Source organism: Anarrhichthys ocellatus, unplaced genomic scaffold (assembly GCF_004355925.1).
Source record: "Anarrhichthys ocellatus isolate YVR2014 unplaced genomic scaffold, GSC_Weel_1.0 scaffold5, whole genome shotgun sequence".
In the NCBI taxonomy this organism is placed as follows: domain Eukaryota; kingdom Metazoa; phylum Chordata; class Actinopteri; order Perciformes; family Anarhichadidae; genus Anarrhichthys; species Anarrhichthys ocellatus.
Window position 1 is genome coordinate 2,691,612 of NW_022280035.1, and position 22,635 is coordinate 2,714,246.

Here is a 22,635-nt window from a genome sequence, read left to right on the forward strand (position 1 = left end):
ACTGTTTACTGTGACTGTCATCAGGCCCATGGAGGCCCAAACAAAGGGGGGTCTGTTCCTATTATTCTGCCCCAGGATTGTCAGCCCCTCTCTGGGCACAAACTGAGCCAAGGGCTTGTGGTTGTTGCAGGAGCACCGGGGGGGGGGGGGCTCACCAACCTTACAGCAAGGGTGAGAGAGCAAGAGAATGAGTGAACAACAGCGAGAGTTAGAGGGGAAGATGTATAGTTATAACTGAAACCAGGACCTTTTCAAGTCCCCTGTCGGAAACTGCTGTAATGTAAACACCTGCGGCCATTAGCTGATTCTATCTGGGGCACCGGATAGAAATGTTTATATGTTAGAGGCTACTACTGAAAGGCCATTTAAAAGCAAATACAGGATTAGATATACAGAATGAGACGTGGCAGGCCATGTAAGCTTTCAGGCTTTAAGCCATGTTGAATTGTCATTGGAAAAAAGAGGAGTGTAAGGCCTTTGAAGGCAAGAACAACCACATTAAATGGGCAGGAAGGTGAGCTAAGTGTAGAAGACCCCAAGACACGCTCTGCCTCCTTTCCCTTCCTCTGTTTGCAATCATAGCTTAAGTCGTCTGGCAGCCTCTCTTGCTGTGCCATTGAAGTCTTAATTTTATTGTCGTAAAAATCACCTGGCAAGCCGTATAGCCCAAAAACATCTCAACTACAGAGGCTTTTAAAACTCCACTCCCTGCGCAGTGAAAATCTTTTAGGAGGTCTGTCTAGATAAAGCAGTGCATCTGAAAATCCCTCCGCCCGCGTCGCCCAACAGGGTCAGGAGCGTTCCATTAAAGTGTGGTGTTTAAGAGGTGCTGGGGCCAGGAGGGGCAGATGGAGGGATGAAGCAGCTGCCAAACATCTGCACCCCTGCTCTCTCTCTGTGCACCGCCGCCTTTGTCACAAACTTCCTGCTCCAGCAGTGGGGATAGGAAGTTTGGATATCTGCAAAAATGCAGCATGAAATGGCTGTTGCGATGCTGTAATACTGCCCCTTTGACATCAAAAGAAGGCCAACTTTTACCTTGAACCAAGGTATTCAGAGAGTGCATCTGCAGATCGCTGAGGGCAGTGAGGTAGGTTGCAACTTGCATGTTGCAACCTCTCCCCCAGTAATGAAGTATAGGCTACTCACCCACACAGGCAAAATAATTACTCACTCATATGTAGTTATTTTCCATAAGGACACTAACACTGAAAGGCCTATTGTCACTGTCCGGACATCTGCCATTATTGAATCCACACAAACACGCAGGCCCTAGGAATTGTGGGAAAGAAATGACGAAATATGCTTTTATCATAAACTGGAGCATCATGATACAAATCCCTTCCTGATCCTTTTTTTGTATTCGTACAGCCACGAGTCTTTCTCAACTGGTAACAAAGGCCAACTTCGCCCTGTGCCCATTAGAAACCACAACACACACACACACACACACACTCTCTCTCTCTCTCTCTCCCTCTCCCCCCTCTCTCTCTCTCTCCTGCTCCTCCCAGCTCACAGCGCCTCCTCACAACTTGTCCGTGTCTCTCCCGGTGAAACGCGTCTGCCCGCAGCCTCCTCTCTGCAGTTGCACGCTGCACTACAGTTGGTAGCTGTTGGCCGCAGGCTGCGGATGAGGACAGAAGTCCGCGCGAGCACAATTCTGCCCAGAAAACCGATCAACAAAAGGACTCTTGAAGTGAAGTTGATGTTTCATTTGGGAGCACTCCCCTCAACATGAGGGTCCGTACCTGACGTTGGATATTGAACACAGGCCGCCTGTTGCTACAAGTTCAATATCCATTTTTTCCCCAGAATCTCGGCGAACAGAACTGAGCGCAATTACGCACGGCAAGTACCATGGCACCGATCCTGGATAGACGTGCTCCCGCTTTGCTCTTGGTTTGGAGCTACTGCGTCCTCGCGGACACCGCTTTTACGAACTTTACGTTGGATAACGAGTTCCACTCCAGTTTCATCCACCGTCGGCTGAAGAGCCAGGAGCGCAGAGAGATGCAGCGGGAGATCCTGTCGATCCTGGGGCTGCCGCACCGGCCGCGACCCCACCTCCACGGAAAGCACAACGCTGCCCCGATGTTTATGTTGGACTTGTACAACGCCATGTCCACAGAGGGGGACGAGGACAGATACTCCTATCCCTACAAGCCCGTCTTCACCACCCAGGGGCCCCCGATAGCCAGCATGCAAGACAACAACTTCTTGAACGACGCAGACATGGTCATGAGCTTTGTCAATTTGGGTAGGCTTCTTATTCTCTCACCAAAAACTGTGAATATTTTACAGGATTTATAGACGTAGATGATGAAAAATACTAAAGTCATTGTTATGCACCACTCAGTCCAGTCAGTCTTAATTCTCATGAAACATTTTAATAATAACATTTTTATTATAAAAAAAATACCACACTAAACTGTATTTTTAATCATTAGGTGATTCTTTTTGACAGAGACATTAGAAGTCCCTAAAATAGAAATACGAATGATTTTCTTATGGACACTCACTGTTTTTACATTGTTGGTTTGAGGGTTTCTGTAGCTGTTATTAAATGGGTTGCTACATCTCTACAGGCCATTGCAACAACTTGAGAGCAATACTTGCAGTAAACACACTGCTGGTTTTTAGGACATATCATTCTGTCAAAGGATATCTATGAGTCAAAGGTGATAGTTGTTGGTTTTTATCTTGTTACTTCCACTTGTATTTTTCTGATACATGCACACACAGGAGACCAGCACAACAACCACTTTTACAACATAATAATAATACCAAGAGTATCACATTCCAGTGTCCGTCTCTGTTAAACAGCTGTGCAACCAGCTAATGTCCAGGTTCTGCAGATGATGAACCAGCCAGCAGCTAATATGTCAATGTGTTATCTAAAGAATGAGTAAGTCAACAGCAGAATGGGTTCAAAGTGCACTGGGTCCTCCCCTCCACTCTAATCTGGAGACATCCCTTTAGACACTCAGAAGACCAAAATAATGCAAGTCAATTACTCCAAAGTTAGTTTAGTTAGTTTCAGTTGGTCACATTGTCCACTGTTGGGTTGTGAGAGGCACATCACTCACATTGAATAGTTTTGTTTCGTTATTGATTGTTAAATGTTGTTCCTGGAACCAATGTGCTTATCTCATTATAATGTTTATTGAAATCAAACAGTCTGACAAATTTATTGCTATTGGCAACAATCAGAGGTTGTTAAGAGCAAATAATCCCGACATTAGCAGGCGGTCTCAGATTTATAGATGGATGAACACATCGTTGCCCCAATTATGTTCCAGATAAGTAGCTGTGTTTCATTTTCGTGTATTAACCTTTACTATATTTTGGCAGAGAAAATAGCAAATGCAATTCCGAGCAGGTATTGCATTTAAATGTTTGGTGAAATTCTCCGAGGAGTTTGAAGTTTGCGTTCAATCCTGGAAAGATCGTTGTTGGAGTGTCTTGGCTAGAGGGAGGGAGGTGACACTGGTTCCTCCACTCACTGCACTGTGTAATTACTGCGGGAGCTGCTGCATTGTGACTATTTCTGACAGGCTGTGACACAGATGGATTTGACCACAGAGACTCGCAAAGTCGAGGGCCGGGGCCACAGTAAGCTGACAAGGAAGAAGGGAGCTTTTGAAAGAGAGAAAGACAGACGACAGATGGTTGGGACTCCGTCAACTTTCTTTTTGCAAGGATGATGACAGAGAATGAGAGGAAAGATGGGTCACATCAGCTGGAGAGAACATTTAATTTAATATATTAGATGGATCATGAGAAAAAAATTCACACAGCTTTTTTCCTGTCGAGTCTTGTGGGTAATGTAATTACTGATGGCACTTGTCCAGGCTGAGTCTTCCTCATAATGGCACACGTGGAGTGTTTTAAAAATGCATCACTCATTTAGATGTGAAGTGGGCATTTTGTCATTGAATTGTGTGTGCACTATCTGCCACGTGTTGCATCTGTCAGTAGGGTTCATTGTTAGGTTTGTCATCAAATGTGTGTCCAGGCAGCTTGATTCAAAACAGCAGATAATAATCTGTTTCATTACCCTTCACAGGAGAGAAAGAGAGGGAGACACAGAGAAGTCAGCGATGGCTATCGAATGGATTGACTTATTTCCTTTCCAAAATTCCTTCCTCTCCGCATTTGCTCATTGCGGGTTTGTTTTCTTATTTAGGTCGTCTGAGAGCAAAATGAGTGTGGCTTTTATTTAAAAACTGTCCCTCAAAGCTCTGCATGTCTCCATAACTGCCGTGCCAAGGTGCATTACTCAGACTTTGTACACTGGTTGCTGCTTCCTGAGAGGCCTGCTTTCGTGCACTTGTAATTGTATATAAGGCTGAATACTATGACAATATATTTGATTTTTCTATAGATGCATCATAAAGCCACAGTGATAGAATGTAAACTAACTCAAAGAATATATCTCGGTCCACCACACTTGTTATTAATATTTTTAATCTTCCTCTTCCTTCCTGAGTGCCACTGCTACACTTTGTTGAGTGTTGCAGACTCCAGTCCTGCTGCCAGCTAAGGCGGGCGTGGGGCTTTGGGACAGACCCCAGACCAGCGACGTCCTCTCACTGAGTCACCTCAGTTTAAAAGCCCAGCTGTGTAAATGGCTTACAGCATACATTCAGAATGTTTGCTGCTACACGAAACACAGGTCACCCGTGGCACTGGGTGTGTGCCGGACGTGCTGTGATGACACGCCAGCAAGTGAACGCAACACGCACATTCCCTGTCCCTCAAGTTGGCGACAGAAAAGTATAAAAAAAAACAAAGATAAAATAATAAAAGGGGGCATTTTAACATGTCACTTGCCACATTTATAAAAATCTGTCTGTCTGCACACACATCTATGCTCACACACATACACATCCTTCTTGTAACTATTATTTAATGTAGTCCCAGTGGTCTCTGGCAGCATTAGCCCTCAGCCACTGTGAATTAAGGCATTTCCTCTTTAACAAACCACAGCTTCCAGGGTTTTTGGCCGCTTCTTTTGCCAGTGCTGCACTACAGTTCAGTTCAGTTCAAGTTAAACTCTCTCTCAGGCCAGCCACCATCCAGGCACACGCATAAACACTCAAAACGCCCAACCTGAAATTCCCATTTACACCTCCCAGACCACAGGAAACGGCTGTGACTTGGACGTCTGCTATTTGCATCCTGGCTGACTGAAACGGTAGCAGCATCAACACCTGTGTTTGTGTGGGTGGAGTTGTTTGTAATCTTTTACATTAAAATGTTAGCATGAGATGTGTTAGTCATCGCTTCCTTACTTTGTCTGTACTCATGCAGTCTGGCACAGATTAACGTAGTTTGAGGTGAGTGTGAGGAAATGTTTGTGTGTGTGTGTGTGTGTGTGTGTGTACCTATTGGGCTGGTCCTTAATTAAGTACATGGCTTATTCATCTTCAGCGATCTTATCATGATATTGTTCTAAGTTAAAGGATAAGAAAGCAACAGTATACATATTGTGTGTACATTATGTATATTATTATATTGCCTGTCACTTAGTACTCTCTTAATCTCTGGCATTCAGCCCAAAGACCATTTGTTTCTACTGAAACAAAGGAAATAAATCACTTTAATTAGACATTCCACACTTTAATAACAAACTCTTCTATTGTTTATTTGTTTATCATATTCTATTGTCATTTTTTATATTGTTATTTTGTCTTTATACTATTGCTCTGTGTTTATTGTCATGCACCAAACGCCAAGTACAGCTTACTTGGCAATAAACCGTTTCTGATCCGGAATAATTTGTTTACAAAAAGAGAGTATATAGAATATCAGACTTTTTAAAGATTCAAGGCTGTAATTTCAAACATACATAATTAGAGTTTGGTCGCGTTCAGTGTGCAATTGCCATCACAATGTTGTAAATTAAAAGTGTTGAAAAAAATATCAAGCCATTGAAAGAAAAAAAAAAGTGCGCTACCCGGGTGCATTTAATTGCTGTGTTGCTGCTGTTAATCTGCACCAGATGTGATACATTTCACTAAACGGAGTTGAAAAGCAGCACACAAACAAAGCTCCTCAGCTCTCCGTCTCTCACTGTTGCAGTATACAACATTTTGGTCGTTATCTCACCAAATTGGAGCCACGATGTTGCACATGGTGACCAATTCATAGTTTCAGCACTGTGTCGTGTCGAAGCTTTGCCCTTATTTAACTGTTGAGTTGAGGCTGTGATCGGAGAAGGGAGAGGTATCAGAGCAGACTTGGCTGCGTGACTCAGTGCACTAGCAGGTAATTATCCTCTGCGTTACCTTGTTGACCTGACAGGGCACCACCTGACCCTCCACCATTCACGGCCCCTCCGTCTGCTCCCGTAGGAGCCGCCACACAGCTTGTCTGCCAGTTGTCTCTGCTCTACAGAACGCGTTGACAGGAAGGAGACGGAGACCTGAGCTGCAATGTCCAACTGCTAGATTAGTTTGGATTTATTAGAGGCTTTGGCAGCATTGTGTCACCGGCTCACACACACACTCGCAGTGCTCGGAAAGCAGTTGTGTCACACTGCAGTCACGCTAGAGGCACGCAGCTTTATTCTCGTATCCTCCCGTTCATTCCCTCCCCACCATTCTCTCTGGTGCTCCTCGCATTCCTATTCACGTGGTGCTGAGGTTAATGCAGATGTTTCCCTCTCGCTGCAGGCCAAAGCAGCTGTGCAGAGAAACTGTCTTTTCAGAGTCCAACTCATCTCGACCTCCACCATCAGCGTCTGGCCCCGTCTCCAATCCGTCCCACACGCAGGACCATCTGATACCAAATTTCCCTCCCTACCCTCCTGAACAAACAGTATTGATTATCAGCACTGGCCTCCCAGTTTTAATTAGTTAGTTATCATACGGTCCCAGTGGTGTTGTGTGGTGTTTAGTCTCCAACCTCCTGCTCTGGCCCTCTACCTCCAGGGGTTTGAACCTCCCGTGCTTCCAGACATAAAACATTTCAACACTTTCTCAAGTTCTTGTGTGTTTTTCCACTCCCCACCTCTCTCTCTCTTTCTCTCTTTCTCTCACACATACATCTCTCTCACGCACACACACACACACACACACACACACACACACACACATTGTTCTGAACCCAAAAACACAGCTTGTCCTTCCTCTCTACTTCATTCCTCACTCCTTCTCTCTCCCATAAACCCACTCGCACACTCTTTTGTCCATCGTTGAGCTGGTGGACTTGTCTGTCTCGTTCTCTGTGTCTCACACTAGAAGCTGCTTCCCCTAATATGTTAGAGTTCTCATCACATGAGGAAGAGCTAATTAAAACACTAGTGTTGAAGGCCAGTCATTCCACTGTGTGTGCAGCCTATCCTTGACACTGTTCGCCTTTCTCCCTCCCTTAGATTTATATAATCGCTTCTGTATACACTCCTAGTGAACCTAAAGCACATGCATGTGTATGTACGCGTGCTCATATGTGGAGTGAAACGCACACGCTCTTTTGTTTTGCCCAAGAGGAATGCTTCTGGAGCTAATTAGTGTTATTGAGTGCATGTTTTATTGCCTTCGGCTGGACATGGAGTGAGCAAAAGCAGAGGAATGTAACAGTTGGTAAAGATAGCCTTCCTGTCAGGTAATTTCTCTTAATGCTCTCCACAGTTTGATGTATTACGCTGAAGTCTGGGGTGGAAATAAATAGCACAAATGGAGACAAAGAATCTCTCTTAAGCTTCAGGCAGCTTTACAAAGTCCTCAGCCGAAGAGATCCAGGAAAACGCTGGTTTCTTTCTTCCCTTTATTGTCTCTCAGACTCACCTGTTGAACCCAGGAGTCCAGAACGACATCTGGATGTACATAGCAGAGCCTCTGTGCTCTTGGCCAGGCTAAGGCGCTTGCTGTGAGGGATGATGAAACACTCTGCGGGTGGGACTTGACAATGTGGCAAGTGGTCAAAAGGCCCAGATGTACTAAGCAGCGGGCGTTCTAGCTTTGTGATGGACGGAGCTCCTTCGCTGCCAGGAATGTTGGGCTCGCTTTAGTTTTTCTAATGATTTCACTCTCCTGCTCTTACTTTTTATTTTGTTTCTGTCTGTCTCCAAACGTAGCTGGAATTTGGTGTTAAACAGTTAGACAGTATGCGACCGCTGCAGAATGCATAGAGAGAGCATTGATACTTTAAAGTCAGCTGTGAGATAACAGAATGAATAATATTCCCACCCGTTTAGCCACTTCTCTTTCATCTGGGTTACTTTGGCCTTGCCTTATCAGTGACCGGCAGCCCATAAGACTCCCCTGCACTTCTGTGACGGCGGGTACCAAGCAGTGAAGCCCAGAGAGCAGATGTGGGCCAGAGGGCAGCCAGAGATCCTAGGACCAACGGCTCCACTGCTGCAAAAACAAATACAGCACTTTTTGCTTGGTATTGGGGCACTGAAAGGGCGTAGGGGAGAGGAGGAAGGAGAGGAGAGGAGCAGGAAAGGAGAGAGGAGAGGGGAAAGGTGGATCAGGAATGTATGCCGCTTATTTCTTTAAACCGAGTGCATTTTTGTGTTTATTCCTTGTCCTTGTGGGAACGTAATGTGCTTCAGAGCATTCGTTACGTGTGTGTTTGTGCATGGCAAAACACTATTTTAGTGCCACTTACCCTGCCCAGCCACCAGCTGCACTGTGTGATGTGTGTTAGTTGTCCTAGCAGAAGATTGCGTTCACCGAAGCCCGTAATACTGACCAGATTCCTCAACAGGTTCCAACAGCCAAACCAAAGCTTGTAAAAGTCAAGCAACAACTGTATGTAAGTGATTGTAATAAGTGATGAAATTCTGCGTCTGTGCAGCGTGGAATATGAACTGCATGTGGCAGTTTTCTGTTTATTCAGGCAAGCGTACAGCTGTGTTTCCTCTTGTGTTTCCTCCACAGCTATTTTGTTTATTTAAAAAAAAAAAAAAAAAACAGGCTGTAATTAAACAAAAATAAACAACAAGCTGTTAAAAATCAGGGTGCCAATGTGCCCGTCATGTGTGCCCATGATGCCATTCTGGGATGCAGGAGGAAATTGTAAAAAAAGTTTAATGTCGACACCGGGAAATGTGTGTGTGTCTCTTTGTGCCAATGTGCGTATTGTATGTGAATGTTCCTGAGGTCTATAATAAGAGGCGGCTTGGCTGGTCGAGGAGGGTGTGGCCCCTGTGGCCACAAAATTAAAGAACATAAAAAAACAAGGGGATGAGGGGAAGAGTGAGAGGGGGAAACGGAACGGCTGTGGTTCCACGTCTCTGAGTTGTTTTATCCTTTAGTTAAGAGGAAGTGCAGATGGTTACTGTGGCATTAGCACAGAGAGATGCCTCGTTGCTTGGCACAGATCTGTCCACACCCCTTCATCCCTTTCTCTCAACACATTCTATCACGCCGCAGAACAATGGCCGCTGAAGATTTAGGATGTGGCTTTCTTTGTTGTCACCGGTTGCCTTTCACTAAAGCGCAATCTCCCTTGACAGACATCTCAATCGAACATGAAGTTTCCAATCTCGGAGATGACTCAATTTGTCCTGCAGGACCTTCAATCACCGTAGAATGGGCTCTTCAGACTCACCACTTTGGCTTACAGTAAAGAAGAGGTTCATCCCATACATTAAAAAACATAAAACGTACCACTAATGGTATCAAAGAAGCCTCGAGTTAGACGTGAACATTGGTAATACTCTCTTGTCTGTTCGTGAAATATGAAGCCAGCAGCCAGATAACTTAGCTTATTACAAAGACTGTAAACTACGCTAAACACTTAGCCTGAATGGATCTGTAGGAAACAAAATTAGCTTGCCAGCACCTCTAACGTTCACTAATTAACACGTCATGTTTCATTTGTTTTAATTTGTACAGTTTGGGTTTCTTTATAGGGTGTTATGTTATTAGGGATTGGCTTATTGGAGTCTCCACTGGTTGCCTGGCAAGTTCAGCACATAAACCCCTGCAAATCGTTTTTACACTGTTCTGCACGGATTAAACAAACAAGATATTACTTGTTTATTAGTAAGCTTTAGAGGTGCTGGTCGGCAGATTTTGACAGAGTCGGGCTTTGTGCTAAGCTAAGCTAAACAGCTGATTGGTATGAGAGTGGCATCGCTCTTCTTATCTAACTCTCTGCCAGAAAGCGAATACGCGTATTTCCTATAGTGAAATTATTCTGCATGGCTAGGTACCAGTAAGGTCATTTGGGATTTTGTGGTTTGGATGGACCACACCACAGCACAGCTGCTGCGCTGGTTGCTCTGTCAAGGACTGAGGTGGAGGCTCTACAGTCGGACACATTCCTGTGAGTTCCAGGCTGTTGCGTATCCAGTATAAATCTCTGGTCCATGATGCCCAGCGAAGCATGAGGTGGAACCCAGCACTACAGTTTACGGGTGCAGAGGGCGAGCATGTTTGATGGCTGCTGTGAGAAGGAGAGAGAGAGAACACCAACACTGCTCAGAGTATAACCTCAGACCTCTCATTGGCCCTCAAGCTAGAAAACTCCGAAAAGTTTTGTTTGACCACAAGTCTTAAATGTAAAGACTCTTCTTCCTGTGGTTACTGCTTCTACTTGCACACAGGCTCAAAGGCATGTGCACGTGATCATGCACATACACGCACACACACACGCTGCGGTGAGTTAATTATCGTTAAGTGTCGGTAAGTTATAGCATGAAACTCCGCTGACCCTTTCCCAGGGAGCCAGCGCTGTCGGGCCTCGCAGCAGCACAAATACATCACACAGGCATGATGTCATCAGTAGTCGCCAGTGGGCAGGATGTTTCCTAACGTGGTAATCGCCCTACTGTGGTATAGTCACCCGGTACCCGAGAGATCAAACCCTCTGTACTCTTTGTAGGATAAACATCTTGAGCACTCTGCCCCTTCCTTGCACTCCGTTTTTCTTCCCCACTCTCCATTTAGCTTATGGAAACTATGACTTACTTGTTCCCAACACTGTGCTTAAAACATTGTTGAAAGGAAGACAGATTATTATGGTGCATCAATCAATAATGCATGACTTTATGTAGTGTTACAGTCCGCTTCATTTACTTCCATATGGAATGATCTGACCCCAATTTGACTTCTTGCTTTTCTAGTTTCTGGTTTGTGAATCAGGTGTGCTGTTAGAGTTAATAGGCTCTACAGGGATGTGGAATGAGGTGCAGATAATGGTTGCACAGTTATCTCAAGAGAACTGAAGGTGGGATGGGAGGAGGGGGGGGGGGCTGCTGAAGCTGTCGGTTGAGAGAAGTGAGAGTGGTGCCAGGGGTGAGATCCCCCTCCTGCAGAGCAGCGGAAGCGTGCGAGGCTGGACTGAGAGGTGTGAGGGTGCCGAACAGACGCTTGGGCTAATACGAGCCGTCAGTTTTGGCCGCTGCAGCTCTGGAGCTTGAGGTGTTGGAGAAGTGTCTTAGGTCTGCTGGCCCGGGAGAAAGGCGGGAGGAGGGAGGGAGGAGGAGGAAGAGAGGGAGATGCAAGTAGAGAGAAAAGGGAATTACAGTATGGTTATATTTTTGTAAGTTCCATAAAACTAAAACCAACAGTGTGTTTGTGCGTCTCTGTATACTTTCCTCTGCTTGTCAGTGGCCTCATGCTGCATTTGTTCCTATTGAAGAAATGGGTCAAAAGTTTGATTTAGTTTTTTTTTAAAAGGCTCGATGATTTCCCTACACAAATAAGAATTATAGTATTTTAACAAATGTTACTCAAACAGAAGTAAATAGTGTATTTTTGGGGACCATTTTCAGCTGCATATTTGGTGCGTTAGCGGGTTTTTGCAGCAGTAGGATGGTGAACAACAAACTGCGGTGGCGTAATCATGGGAATGAAGGAACACGTCACCCACTATATATATATATATATATATATATATATATATATATATTGTTTTTTTGGCAAGAGAAATAAGCTCTATCATGCTTTGGCTACAATAACAATACTTGTAAGTAGGATCATATATGAACATAAAACAAAGTACAGACATGTTGAGATGGATTTTGATAACTAAAAAATATGTATAATATACAGAAAAATGGCTGTAAAATAGTGAACCTCAAATGTTTGTTGATTATTTTCTGGAAAAAGATCAGATTTGTTAGCAGGCAGAGACTCTCAGCAGTGAAGTACGTGATGAGGAAGCCATAGGCTTTAAAGCGTAAATCATGAAAGATACTAACGCAGTGTTCACACCCTTAACCCTCTGGTGACCAGGTGCACTGTAGGTTTAAAGGACCGAGAGGTCGTCATCATCCCAACATCTCTGATGTGCGCTGCCGTGCACGTGTGTGGCCCACACAACTCAAATGATGTGGGCTAACTGTGCACTGTCAGCAGTTTGTATAAAAAGCAAATCAGGCATCAGACCAAATGATAAAAGCAGCTCACTGTGTGTCTGTGCATGTTTGTCTCTTTTGCATGTGTGTGTGTGTTGCATCTCTAATTATGGATTACAGAAAGCCATAATGATTGAGTTACCGTGCTGTGACGCACAAAGCCTCTCGCTTCACAGGAAACACTTTGTGATAGCTGTTTATGTGTGTGTGTGTGTGTGTGTGTGTGTGTGTGTGTGTGTGTGTGTGTATGTGTGAGGCGCAGCAACCGATCCGGACGCTGTCTCCTCAGAATGAAGCGCTCATAAGCCATGAGAGGGTGTGTTTGTGGTGTGGGTATGTTTGCGACACAGGTGGGGCGATGGCTACTCACATCCTCCCAGAGGAAGTCATAAATGCACCCGCTTGGCTTTGACTGTGCCTCTCCCCCTCATTTAATGACTGCCATACTGCTATAATGTCCTGTAAGAGAAAGAGAGACAAAATTGTGGCAGAGGCGATACACTCTGTGGGCTACACTTTCCTTTTCTCCCAAACTGTAGAGATGAAATTCATACAATGAGGAGTGGAAATGGAAAGCGATGCAAGAGAAATAGTTAGTGTGGGAGTTGCACCGCGGCATCCAGTTGTTCTCACAAGCGAAAAATAAAGAGCTTTTACAGTGAAGGGGCGGCAGGTCTGGCTTTCTCCCCAGAGGGAGTGCACCTGCGCTCAGCTGCAGGAGGAGGGAGAGGTCCCTGGTGTGGTGGAAGACAAAGCCGGCCCTGGAGCAGCGAGGTATGAGGGAGACAAGAGAATGTGTGAGACGTGAAGTAATTGGATGGATAAATAAAATAGAAGTCCTTACTTAATTATAGTCCTCTTTTGAATAGAGAACATTTGATCACAAGCCCAAAAGGTTGGAAACCAGTGGACAAGTGTTCAAGTCGAATGTTGTTCAGGGCAACATTTGGAAGGAGGGGGATTTGATGAAAACTGTGATTGATGGAGTGGTCCACAGCACAGATTTGGTACAACTGTGGACAGAAAGATTGGTATAAGTCGAACTCCATTGTTTCCAGAGTTGAACAGCTTTTCAAACCAGTCCAATGTGTCCCCCGTAGCAGTGTGAGCCTAAAGCTAATGGCCAACAGAGAGAAGAGCTGTCCCTCATAGAAGAGTAACTAGATCCTTTCTTTACTCCTGCTCGGGCCAATCATCTCTCAGTGCTGCCTTTGTACAATGTCCTGCAGCAACTGGGTTTAATAGAGACATAAATGAAAGGGGGTGTAGGGAAGAGAGTCCACAGGGAAAACTACACAAGAGTGAAGAGGGGAAACAGGGCTGAGGAAGACAAAGAGGCAGGTGTGCAGTGAAAGAAATGACACGCACTGAAAGTGCAGTGAAACACGCATAACATTTACATCATTGCACACTTATATTACTAACAGCTGGTACGCTATGGTCAGCAAATTCTTTGGAATTGTAACGTGTGTGTGCGCGCACTAGTGTGATGACAGCTCGGCAAAGATCTTGCCAAGTTCAGATACAGTCGACTCCGATAAAGAACTTGTCGAGTGGCAATGGATGGTCGATGGTCGGCTGCTGGAGAGGGCTGTCCTCATACAGTTGATGTCTTTACTGTATTAGGACAGTAAACAGTCATTCTAATGGCTATGGGGATGGCTTTGTCAGTCTGTTGGTCAGTCAGTCTGTCCACCACTTTGGTTCAACGGAAGTATCGCAACAGCAATGAAATGTAAAAACATTCGTGGTCTCCAGAGGATGAATCCTAATAATTTTGGACTTTTGTTTTTCCAGTAGTAATGTTCCCTTTAGGGTGAACTGTTATAACTTTGGCTATCCTTTAACTTTTTTGTCTAGCTTTATTATCGGGTCTAAATTTTAGCGCTAATTAGCAAGATGGTAAAAACATGTTGAACATTATACCACCTAAGCATCAGCATGTTGGCATTTTAATTGTGAGCATGTTAGCTTGCTGATTTTGAGCATTTATCTCAAAACACCGCTGTGCCGACAGCCTCAGAGGGAGTGTGGCTGTTGACTGTTTTTCTTGTTTCATGTAGTCAATCATTTGGATATATAAATGTCAGGTAAGCAAATATCAGATGATATTTAAAAAAATAAAATCACATTTCCCCAAAGGCCTAGGGTGATGTTTTTAAATCGCTTGTTTTTCTGACCCCCAAAACTCAAGATTAAATTTGCAATAATATAATTTGGATCGCTATACTATCACTTTTCCCTTTTAAAGCACTTTGCGATGTCTAGTTTTGATTGGTGCTATATAAATAATGGAGGAAGGGAATTTCTAGTCTAACCTATAGAAGTTGGACACAATCGAGAAAAGAAAGAAAAATAAAACAGCTCAAAAAGCCACAGATGGTCTGGGTAGATGATGTAGTGTTGTTGTGTTTTTTGAGAAAACCTATAAATGATTTTGTGTGTATGTACCTGTTTGTATATGTGTGGGCGGTCTGTCTGACAGTTGATAAAGAGGGAGGTGAAGGGACAGCCAGGAGATGTTGAGCGACAAGGTGCTGACCCCTGGGATGTCCTGCTGGGACATGAGAGGAGCAGGGTCAGGGGGGGCCACGTCTTGCATCTGCAAAGGGGGGGGCTCAGAAAGCCGGGATGTGCGGATGAGAGAGAGGAGGGGACGGGGATGGGGTGCACCAAACATGGAGCCCCCAACTCATGAGAACCAGATGAAGGGCAGACTGGATGACTCTCTGGGGCTACGAGAGGAAGAGAGCGAGAAGAAAGGGGCTCATAAAGCTGTCAGAGTCCGCCTGCATCTCCCTATCATGGCTCAGTGTGCGCCACATGCATTGCTCCTAGTGCTGGTCCTCATGAATGTTTCAATCATAAGCCAACATGTACAGTATACTGCACATCTATAGAAGTTTTTAGTCTGGGACTGACCCACAGTCTGACAAGCTTTATCAGCTCCTTGCTGACAGCTGTGGTTGATGGACTGTGTAAGGATAATATGTGGAAAATGTGAGAGGAAAATACATTTTTTTTTTTGCAAACATGTTTTGTTTCTTTGTGAGATGCAACTCAATACTACACAGAAAACTTTTACCCCCTCTGTATCTCCCTGCACACATTTTGAGGTTCTGCTCATGTGGAAAGAAGCAGCATTCTCTGCATACATGCAATCCGTCTCATTTTTGTGGTTTAGTGTTCACTTTTTATTTTTCATTTTGCAGTGGAGCACGATAAGGAATTCCTGCCAGTGCGGCGACATCACAGAGAGTTCAGATTCGACCTATCACGGATCCCGGAGGGCGAGGCGGTCACTGCTGCTGAGTTTCGTATATATAAAGACTTCATCCACGAACGTTTTGACAATGAGACCTTCCGCATCAGCATCTACCAGGTGTTGGAGGAACACACTGATAGGTGAGCATGGCTATATGGATTTGTGTTTGTCCGTCAATCATGTCCAATTTCAATATTGCAAACTAACATGTAGATCTTTTTTTTATGTTTCTAAGCAATAACTCTCTGGAATACACTTTAAACTATCTTGAATTTATTTATGACCAAATTCCTGCAAAACTAATGACATCAGTCTCAGTTTAAGTTTCGGTTCAGTGATAATTAGCAAATATTAGCATGTTAACTCCTTAATCGGGTGCCAACCTCTGGACCTGAAAAGTGAAGCCAATGCTTTACTTTAAGTGCCCTAAACCTGCATTCTCTCTAATGGCCATCAGGGGGCGTCTCCTCTTGTTGAAAAATAAGTCTGATTGTATAGAAGTCTATGAGAAAATAACTCTACTTCTCACTTAATGTAAACATTGTAAACATGAGTTTATGGTCTCAATCACTAGTCAAATCGACCATAAAGCAGGGTATGCTTTAGGGCGGAGCTACCTTGTGATTGACAGGTTGCTACCGCTACCAGAGCCGTATACAGCGTTTCTACGTCACTCCTCCACAGTCCAAATATAGTCACCTCCGCTCACTGGTTGCAAAAAACCAAGATGGCGATGGCCAAACACCGAACTCGAGACTTCAAAACCACAGTCTACACACCAATGGGTAACGTCACGACGACTACGTCCACTTCTTCTATACAGTCTATGACTTGAACCCAACTAAGATGGTAAACATAATAAACAATATACCTAAACGTCACCATGTAAGCACATTCACGTTACCAAGACCCAAACCCACACCAGCTAAATGGAATTCAGCCATCGTTCATTTCAGTATTTACTGTGCCTTTCTCATATTTTATCGACAATAATACCTTTGTTAAAAATCTAGATATTCATCAGTGATTAAAATAAGCATGAATTGTAGCCCTTATCTGGAAATGTCTTCAATCGAAGGAGGTCTGAGCCCATGTGTCTGTAATCTGGTCTGTGCAGAAGGTGTATGTAACTCAGGAATGGCCCATGTCCTGCTCTCCTCGACCCCTCCTAAAGGTTTCTCTTGTCCAGGGGGAACAACACAGGCATTTATTCCTTTGCCAGAGACGGGCCTGCATGGGTACATGAATGAACCAGAGCTCTGTGACACACTATCTGCCCAGTCAGAAAATAGGTCGGGATACATGAATGGCCACATGAAGAACAAGGGATTTTAGTCTCCGATGGTAAAAGAGTAGAAAATCCAGAGTTCAGTGTCGGACAATAGGACTGAATTGGATATGCACTATTTCACTTGCTACTTTCCACACAGTATTTTCTCTCTTTCGCAGCTGTGTTTTTCTCTCGCTCTCTCTCTTGCTATCTCTCTCTCTCTCTCTCTCTCTCTCTCTCTCTCTCTCTCTCTCTCTATCTCTCTCTTTGGCTTTGTGGCTCTCCCACAAAATTCCAGCCAGTGATGGACTGTGTGTAGTGTATGAAAGGACCCGTCGTTTATAAAGCCATTATTGTCAATTAAGAAAATGAAGTGTTCCCCTGGGCCTCACCATCTGGAGCCCTCCCTCCCTCGCTCTCTTGCTTACTCCATCTCTCTCTCTTTGTTTCACTCCGTCACACTCCTCCGACTCCCTTTCTCCACTCCATTACTTTGCGCTCCGGTCACTTAGCTTTACACTCCGTCACATGGCTTCAACCTATCTTTTTTAATTGTGCATATAATCCCTGTTGACTTCTGTTCATCTCTGACTTTAAAAGTGAACTTCTCTTCTGTATCCTTCTCCAGAGAGTCAGACCTGTTTCTACTGGACTCTCGGGTGATCTGGGCAGCAGAGGAGGGCTGGTTGGTGTTTGACGTGACGGCCACCAGTAACCACTGGGTCCTGAACCCTGGCAGGAACCTGGGTCTACAGCTTGCCCTGGAGAGCACAAAGGGTGAGTGTCACTCAGATCAGGGTATTCCCTTGGCACATGGGAAGGTGCTCTTTGGCGTGACAGAACTTGACGCTGGAATGGATGGCGGCTTATGTACAATAGAACGTTTTCAAATAACAAGCATTTGTTTATAGTCTTTTATTAAAGATCTTGTCAGTAATTGCAGAATTGAAATTCTCCCCCATTAAGTAGGCCACCATGACCCCCTCCCTGCCGACGCCTGTGTTACAAATCAATCATCCTCAAGGTTAATGATCGTGGGCCAGCTAGTGAGCCTTTTTGACAAGTGCAGACCTGACTTTAGTTTGCATGTGTTGAACCCCAATGATCTGACGCAATAAGAAGCTGTGACATCTCCTCTTTTAACCCTCCTTGGGTGATAAAGATGAATTTACACCCTTCTGACAGTGTAAACAAGAATTATAAGATTCGTAAATATATGATTATTGCGCTGTTGTTGTATTTGGTTTGCTTTGCGTTGCATATATATATGTTAATTAGAAGTATTGTAGGTATGAATTAAAGTTGCTAATTCAATACCAGGAGTTATGCCCATGCGGCAACCTCTGGTTCTGAAAAGTGAAGACAATGCTCAAGTGCCTTAAACTTGCATTCTTTCTATACGCCGTCAGATGGCGACTCCTCTGGCCTGAAATAGAACTATTGTAAAGAAGTTCATGAGAAAATGACCCTATTAGTCAATTAATTTATTACCCCAGGAAACATTGCAAACATGAGTTTATAGTCGCAATCGCTAGTTTCAAGTCTTCTTCAATACTGCATGATGTTCACTTCGTAAACTATGGTCCAATTTGGAGTGAAATAGCAGGGTATGCTTTAGGGCGTGGCTACCTTGTGATTGATGGGTCGCTACCAGAGCCATATGCGGTGTCTTTACCACAGTGTCACTCCTCCGTATAGTCCAAATATGGTCACTTCCGTTCACCGGTTGCCAAAAACCAAGATGGCGACGGCCGAAATGCCGAACTTGAGGCTTCAGAATGGCAAAAAAAAAAAAGTCTCAAACTAAACGTGAGGTTTGCTGTATGTATCTATAGCTATGATGTGAAGTTGATGTGGTTTGACGTCTTAACAAACCTGAAGGTCTGCATTATAATACAACATGCACTGACATCGTGGCTGTTCTCTTAAAGGCCCCAGAATCAGTTGATTCATTCTGAAAGCAAAGATAAATCAAACCCTGCTCCTCATCATTCATCATCAGCCATTCATCCCCGTCTTCCTCCGTGACACCCTCAGTATCATCAGCAGGCTTTCAGAAAACACACTGCGTTATCCTAAGGATAACATCTCAGCTGGAGTTTGTCATCACAAGGCTTGGGCTGTTAGTCAGTGGAAAACTTTATCAACAAACAGTGAGGTACAAGAGCCCGTTTGAGAATATTATCTCTCGCTGGATGGCAGGATGTTACATGTCAGGTGATTAAAACAGACACTGTATTGCTTTCATGTTGTGGGAGGGGAGTGTTGGAGAGGCTGTATCCACGAGTGTGTGTGTGTGTGTGTGTGTGTGTGTGTGTGTGTGTGTTTGTACGAAGGGTTATGGGTGAGCATGCACAGACAGGCACACGGGACATCCCGTCGCCGGAGGCGACCAGAAGCCTTGATTTACCTCACATTACCACACATATCAGGCACACATTCTTTTATGGGAGAGGTAGATAGACACTGCTGGAGAGCGCATGCACAAGTATGCACAAACACAAACACACCCACACGAAACACACACACTCCAACACAAGTAGAGAGGCTTTGATGTTCAGCGTTACGTTTTGTTCCCGGCATTTCAGAGGTGGAGAAGGGATGAGGAAAAAGGGAAAGGAATTCACAGGGAAATCTCATTTGTGAAACAAATGTGTGGTTGCAGTGAGGAAAAAGCAGAAAGACCACACACATGCCAAATATACACGGACACGCCAAGTGGGCACACGTTTATTTGATTTCAAGCACATTGCTATGTATGCCTAAAATCAAGATGTGTGGGACGCCAACACCTGTTGAACTGTATCTCTCTGTCTCCCCCTGCAGGAGAGAGCATCAATCCTCGCGTGGCGGGGCTGATCGGTCGCAGTGGGCCTCAGAATAAACAGCCCTTCATGGTGGCCTTCTTCAAAGCCACTGAGGTGCACCTGCGAAGCATCCGCTCAGCGCAAGGGGGGGCCAAGCAGCGTAACCCCAACCGCTCCAAAGGGACAAAGAACCAAGAAGCACTGAGAGTGGCCAATGTTGCAGGTAAACACGCAAAGTGTGTGTGTGCGTCGGATATACGGCCAGCGCTGATTCACAATTGTGTATATTCCGTTTGTTGTTGACTGTGTGAGGATGACTGGTCGGTCCACATGAGAAACTTACAGTGCAAACTCATTGGCATGCAAACGCAAGCATCCACGATTACACAATACTTCCGGGCCAACAACAGCACGCCGTTGGACCTGATGTGATTCCTTGCACGACAAAACACGTGATGCATGCTTTGTTTTAGAGGTGTGAGAGGGCTGTGTTTACGTGAAGCGCTGAAACATTAGACTGTAATGCCTGAGCTTCAAAAATCCCTCTGCTGTCTTTGTTTATTTGCACGAGCATTACAGAGCCGTCGGGGCCAAGTTCCCTGCGTGGAGGTGAGGCAGCGCAGGCTTTTATGGCAAGAACACATCTGCGTTGCGCTGTAGGGCAACCGGGGCCACAACACATGGGCCAAATGGGCCTGTTTGGAACTTTGGATACCAGCGCTCTTTAACTGGATGATGAGAACCAGTTGCTCATGATCATTTCCAATGTGAACCACTCTCAGGAACTTAATGTAGCGCAGAGCCCCAGAGGTCACCAGAGGAAGCGAGAGAGAGATACCATTAGATAGAAAACAGACGATTTTTTTTTTAAACACGTGGACGGGTGTAAAGGGGAAAATAAATGTTTGAAACGAGCGAAGAGAAAGGAGGGAGAATGAGTCAAGACGAATGTGTTGCACATCTGTTTCATCCAGTGGAAACTCAAAGCACAGCAGAGTGACCTTTTAAGCAGGGTGGCCCATTCATTTGAAACAATTACCAAACTGCTGCTGTATCTGGAGGTGATTTCCTTCAGCTGTTGTTTAAATGTTGATGTTTTATTTGTGGATATTGGCTGTGCTTAGGTCTGTTCTTTATCATCTCTAATTGGGGTCTGACCACAGAATAGTCACTCTTGTAGCTGATTAATGGATAATAGCACATGTGCTGAAGTAAAAATCTCTCTCTGTCTTCTTCCTCAGAAAACAGCAGTACTGATCAGAAGCAGGCCTGCAAGAAGCATGAGCTCTACGTCAGCTTCAGAGACTTGGGGTGGCAGGTACGGAAAGCATTCCTCTCCCAGGTAGCCCAAATTCGCATGCTCCAACAGAAGCCTAAATCCGTCACTTCTGGTTGCAAGTCTTATCCAAGAATCCTGATAAATGGCGGACTAGAATCAGTCCACATAATACTTGAGTCCAAGCGTGTTATTTCCAGCTGGATGTGCTCACTGAACTTTGTCCTCTTACTGTCCAGCTGCCACACAAGATGCGCTCTTGTGTCTGGTAACTGTACTCTCAGAGCAATAAGCTCAGTTTAATAAGCCCCGGGTTTTCTTTGTCTTCTAAGGGAGTAAACTTGACTTTTGGTCAGCCAGAACAAGCAACTGAAATATTTCCACTTGAGCACTTGCATTTTTCCACATTCTCCTGACATTTTATAGACCATTAATCAAGAAAATAATGGGCAGATTAAAAACTAATGACAATATTTGGTATTTGCACCTTTTAAATTCATTATTTGATTAACAGCTGACAATTTACTCTACTGTTTATTTAGTAAAGGAGCAATTACAACATAATCTATCATTAGAAAAAGGCTCATCAAGGGATGAAAAAAAAAAAAATACCACTGTCCCAGTTCTCCAAGCTGAATTTCTCTCTGCCCCCCCCCGCTCAGGACTGGATCATCGCTCCAGAAGGCTACGCGGCGTACTACTGCGAGGGAGAGTGTGCCTTCCCGCTAAACTCCTACATGAACGCCACAAACCACGCCATTGTGCAAACCCTAGTGAGTAACCATGAAAGAAAAAAAACCCCAGCAGTCATGTAAAGAGTCTAATCATCTCATCAACTGTCAAGACAATGTCGCCGCTGTTGGAACTTCTGCATTTAATGATCCAAAGCAGACGCAGATTGTATTTTAGAGTAAACTGTCATCGGTGATGTGATACAGGATGACAGTTTAAAGGCTTTTATTCCCACAGTACTTTGAGTCAGTGTACGCGATGCATCCTTTTTAACCATTTGTCGACATTGATTCGTGGTGTAATGATACATTTTAACATTTTTTCTCCCCCCTGCTCTTCCCAGGTTCATTTTATTAACCCGGAGACGGTTCCTAAGCCCTGCTGTGCGCCCACACAGCTCCACGCCATCTCGGTGCTCTACTTCGACGACAGCTCCAACGTCATCCTCAAGAAATACCGCAACATGGTGGTCAGAGCTTGTGGCTGCCACTAGACTGTCAGCATCTTCACATAGAGACACACACACACACACACACACACACACACACACACATGAGTAGAGAGGGCTTCCTCTTGCTGTCAGGCACCATTTGAAACATTGAGAGTGGATTACAAAGTGTAGTGCATGTATTTTTTATGGACACTGAGAGTTCAAGACAGTCTGTGTGGGAGAGACTCTCGTTACACGTTTAAGGTTGTCCTGAAGTCGACACGACTTCTCCCCGACGCCAGTGCACACACAAACAAACAAACACGCACACACCCACACACACACACACACACTCACGTTTGTGCTTTCTACTGTGTATACAAGACATTAAAAGCAGTGATTGTACTGTATATTCATTCACAGTCAACAATCTTTTGTTTATCTCAATAATTGTTATTGTAGTTGATTCTTTTACTGTAGATTTTATTATATATATATATATATATATATATATATATATATATATATATATATAT

General features: G+C 44.5%; 1 protein-coding gene across 1 annotated transcript; it reads left to right on the forward strand.

The window, feature by feature from the left end:
* Nucleotides 1-1,563: 1,563 nt before the first annotated feature.
* On the forward strand, nucleotides 1,564-22,580 carry bmp7b (bone morphogenetic protein 7b). Its single transcript, XM_031845756.1, has 7 exons — nucleotides 1,564-2,257; nucleotides 15,532-15,724; nucleotides 17,483-17,631; nucleotides 19,681-19,884; nucleotides 20,903-20,979; nucleotides 21,600-21,710; nucleotides 22,013-22,580. The coding sequence occupies exons 1-7, from the start codon at nucleotides 1,858-1,860 to the stop codon at nucleotides 22,160-22,162; spliced, it is 1,284 nt and encodes a 427-aa protein (XP_031701616.1). The 5' UTR covers nucleotides 1,564-1,857; the 3' UTR covers nucleotides 22,163-22,580.
* The last annotated feature ends 55 nt before the right edge of the window (nucleotides 22,581-22,635 follow it).

What these genes read in the sequence shown, in the direction of transcription:
- bmp7b (XM_031845756.1), top strand. Translation starts at nt 1,858, where the DNA reads ATGGCACCGATCCTGGATAGACGTGCTCCCGCTTTGCTCTTGGTTTGG. An exon ending in TTGGAGGAACACACTGATAG is followed by an intron (nt 15,725 to 17,482) that starts GTGAGCATGGCT and finishes ATCCTTCTCCAG; the next exon opens with AGAGTCAGACCTGTTTCTAC. An exon ending in TCAGAGACTTGGGGTGGCAG is followed by an intron (nt 20,980 to 21,599) that starts GTACGGAAAGCA and finishes CCCCCCGCTCAG; the next exon opens with GACTGGATCATCGCTCCAGA.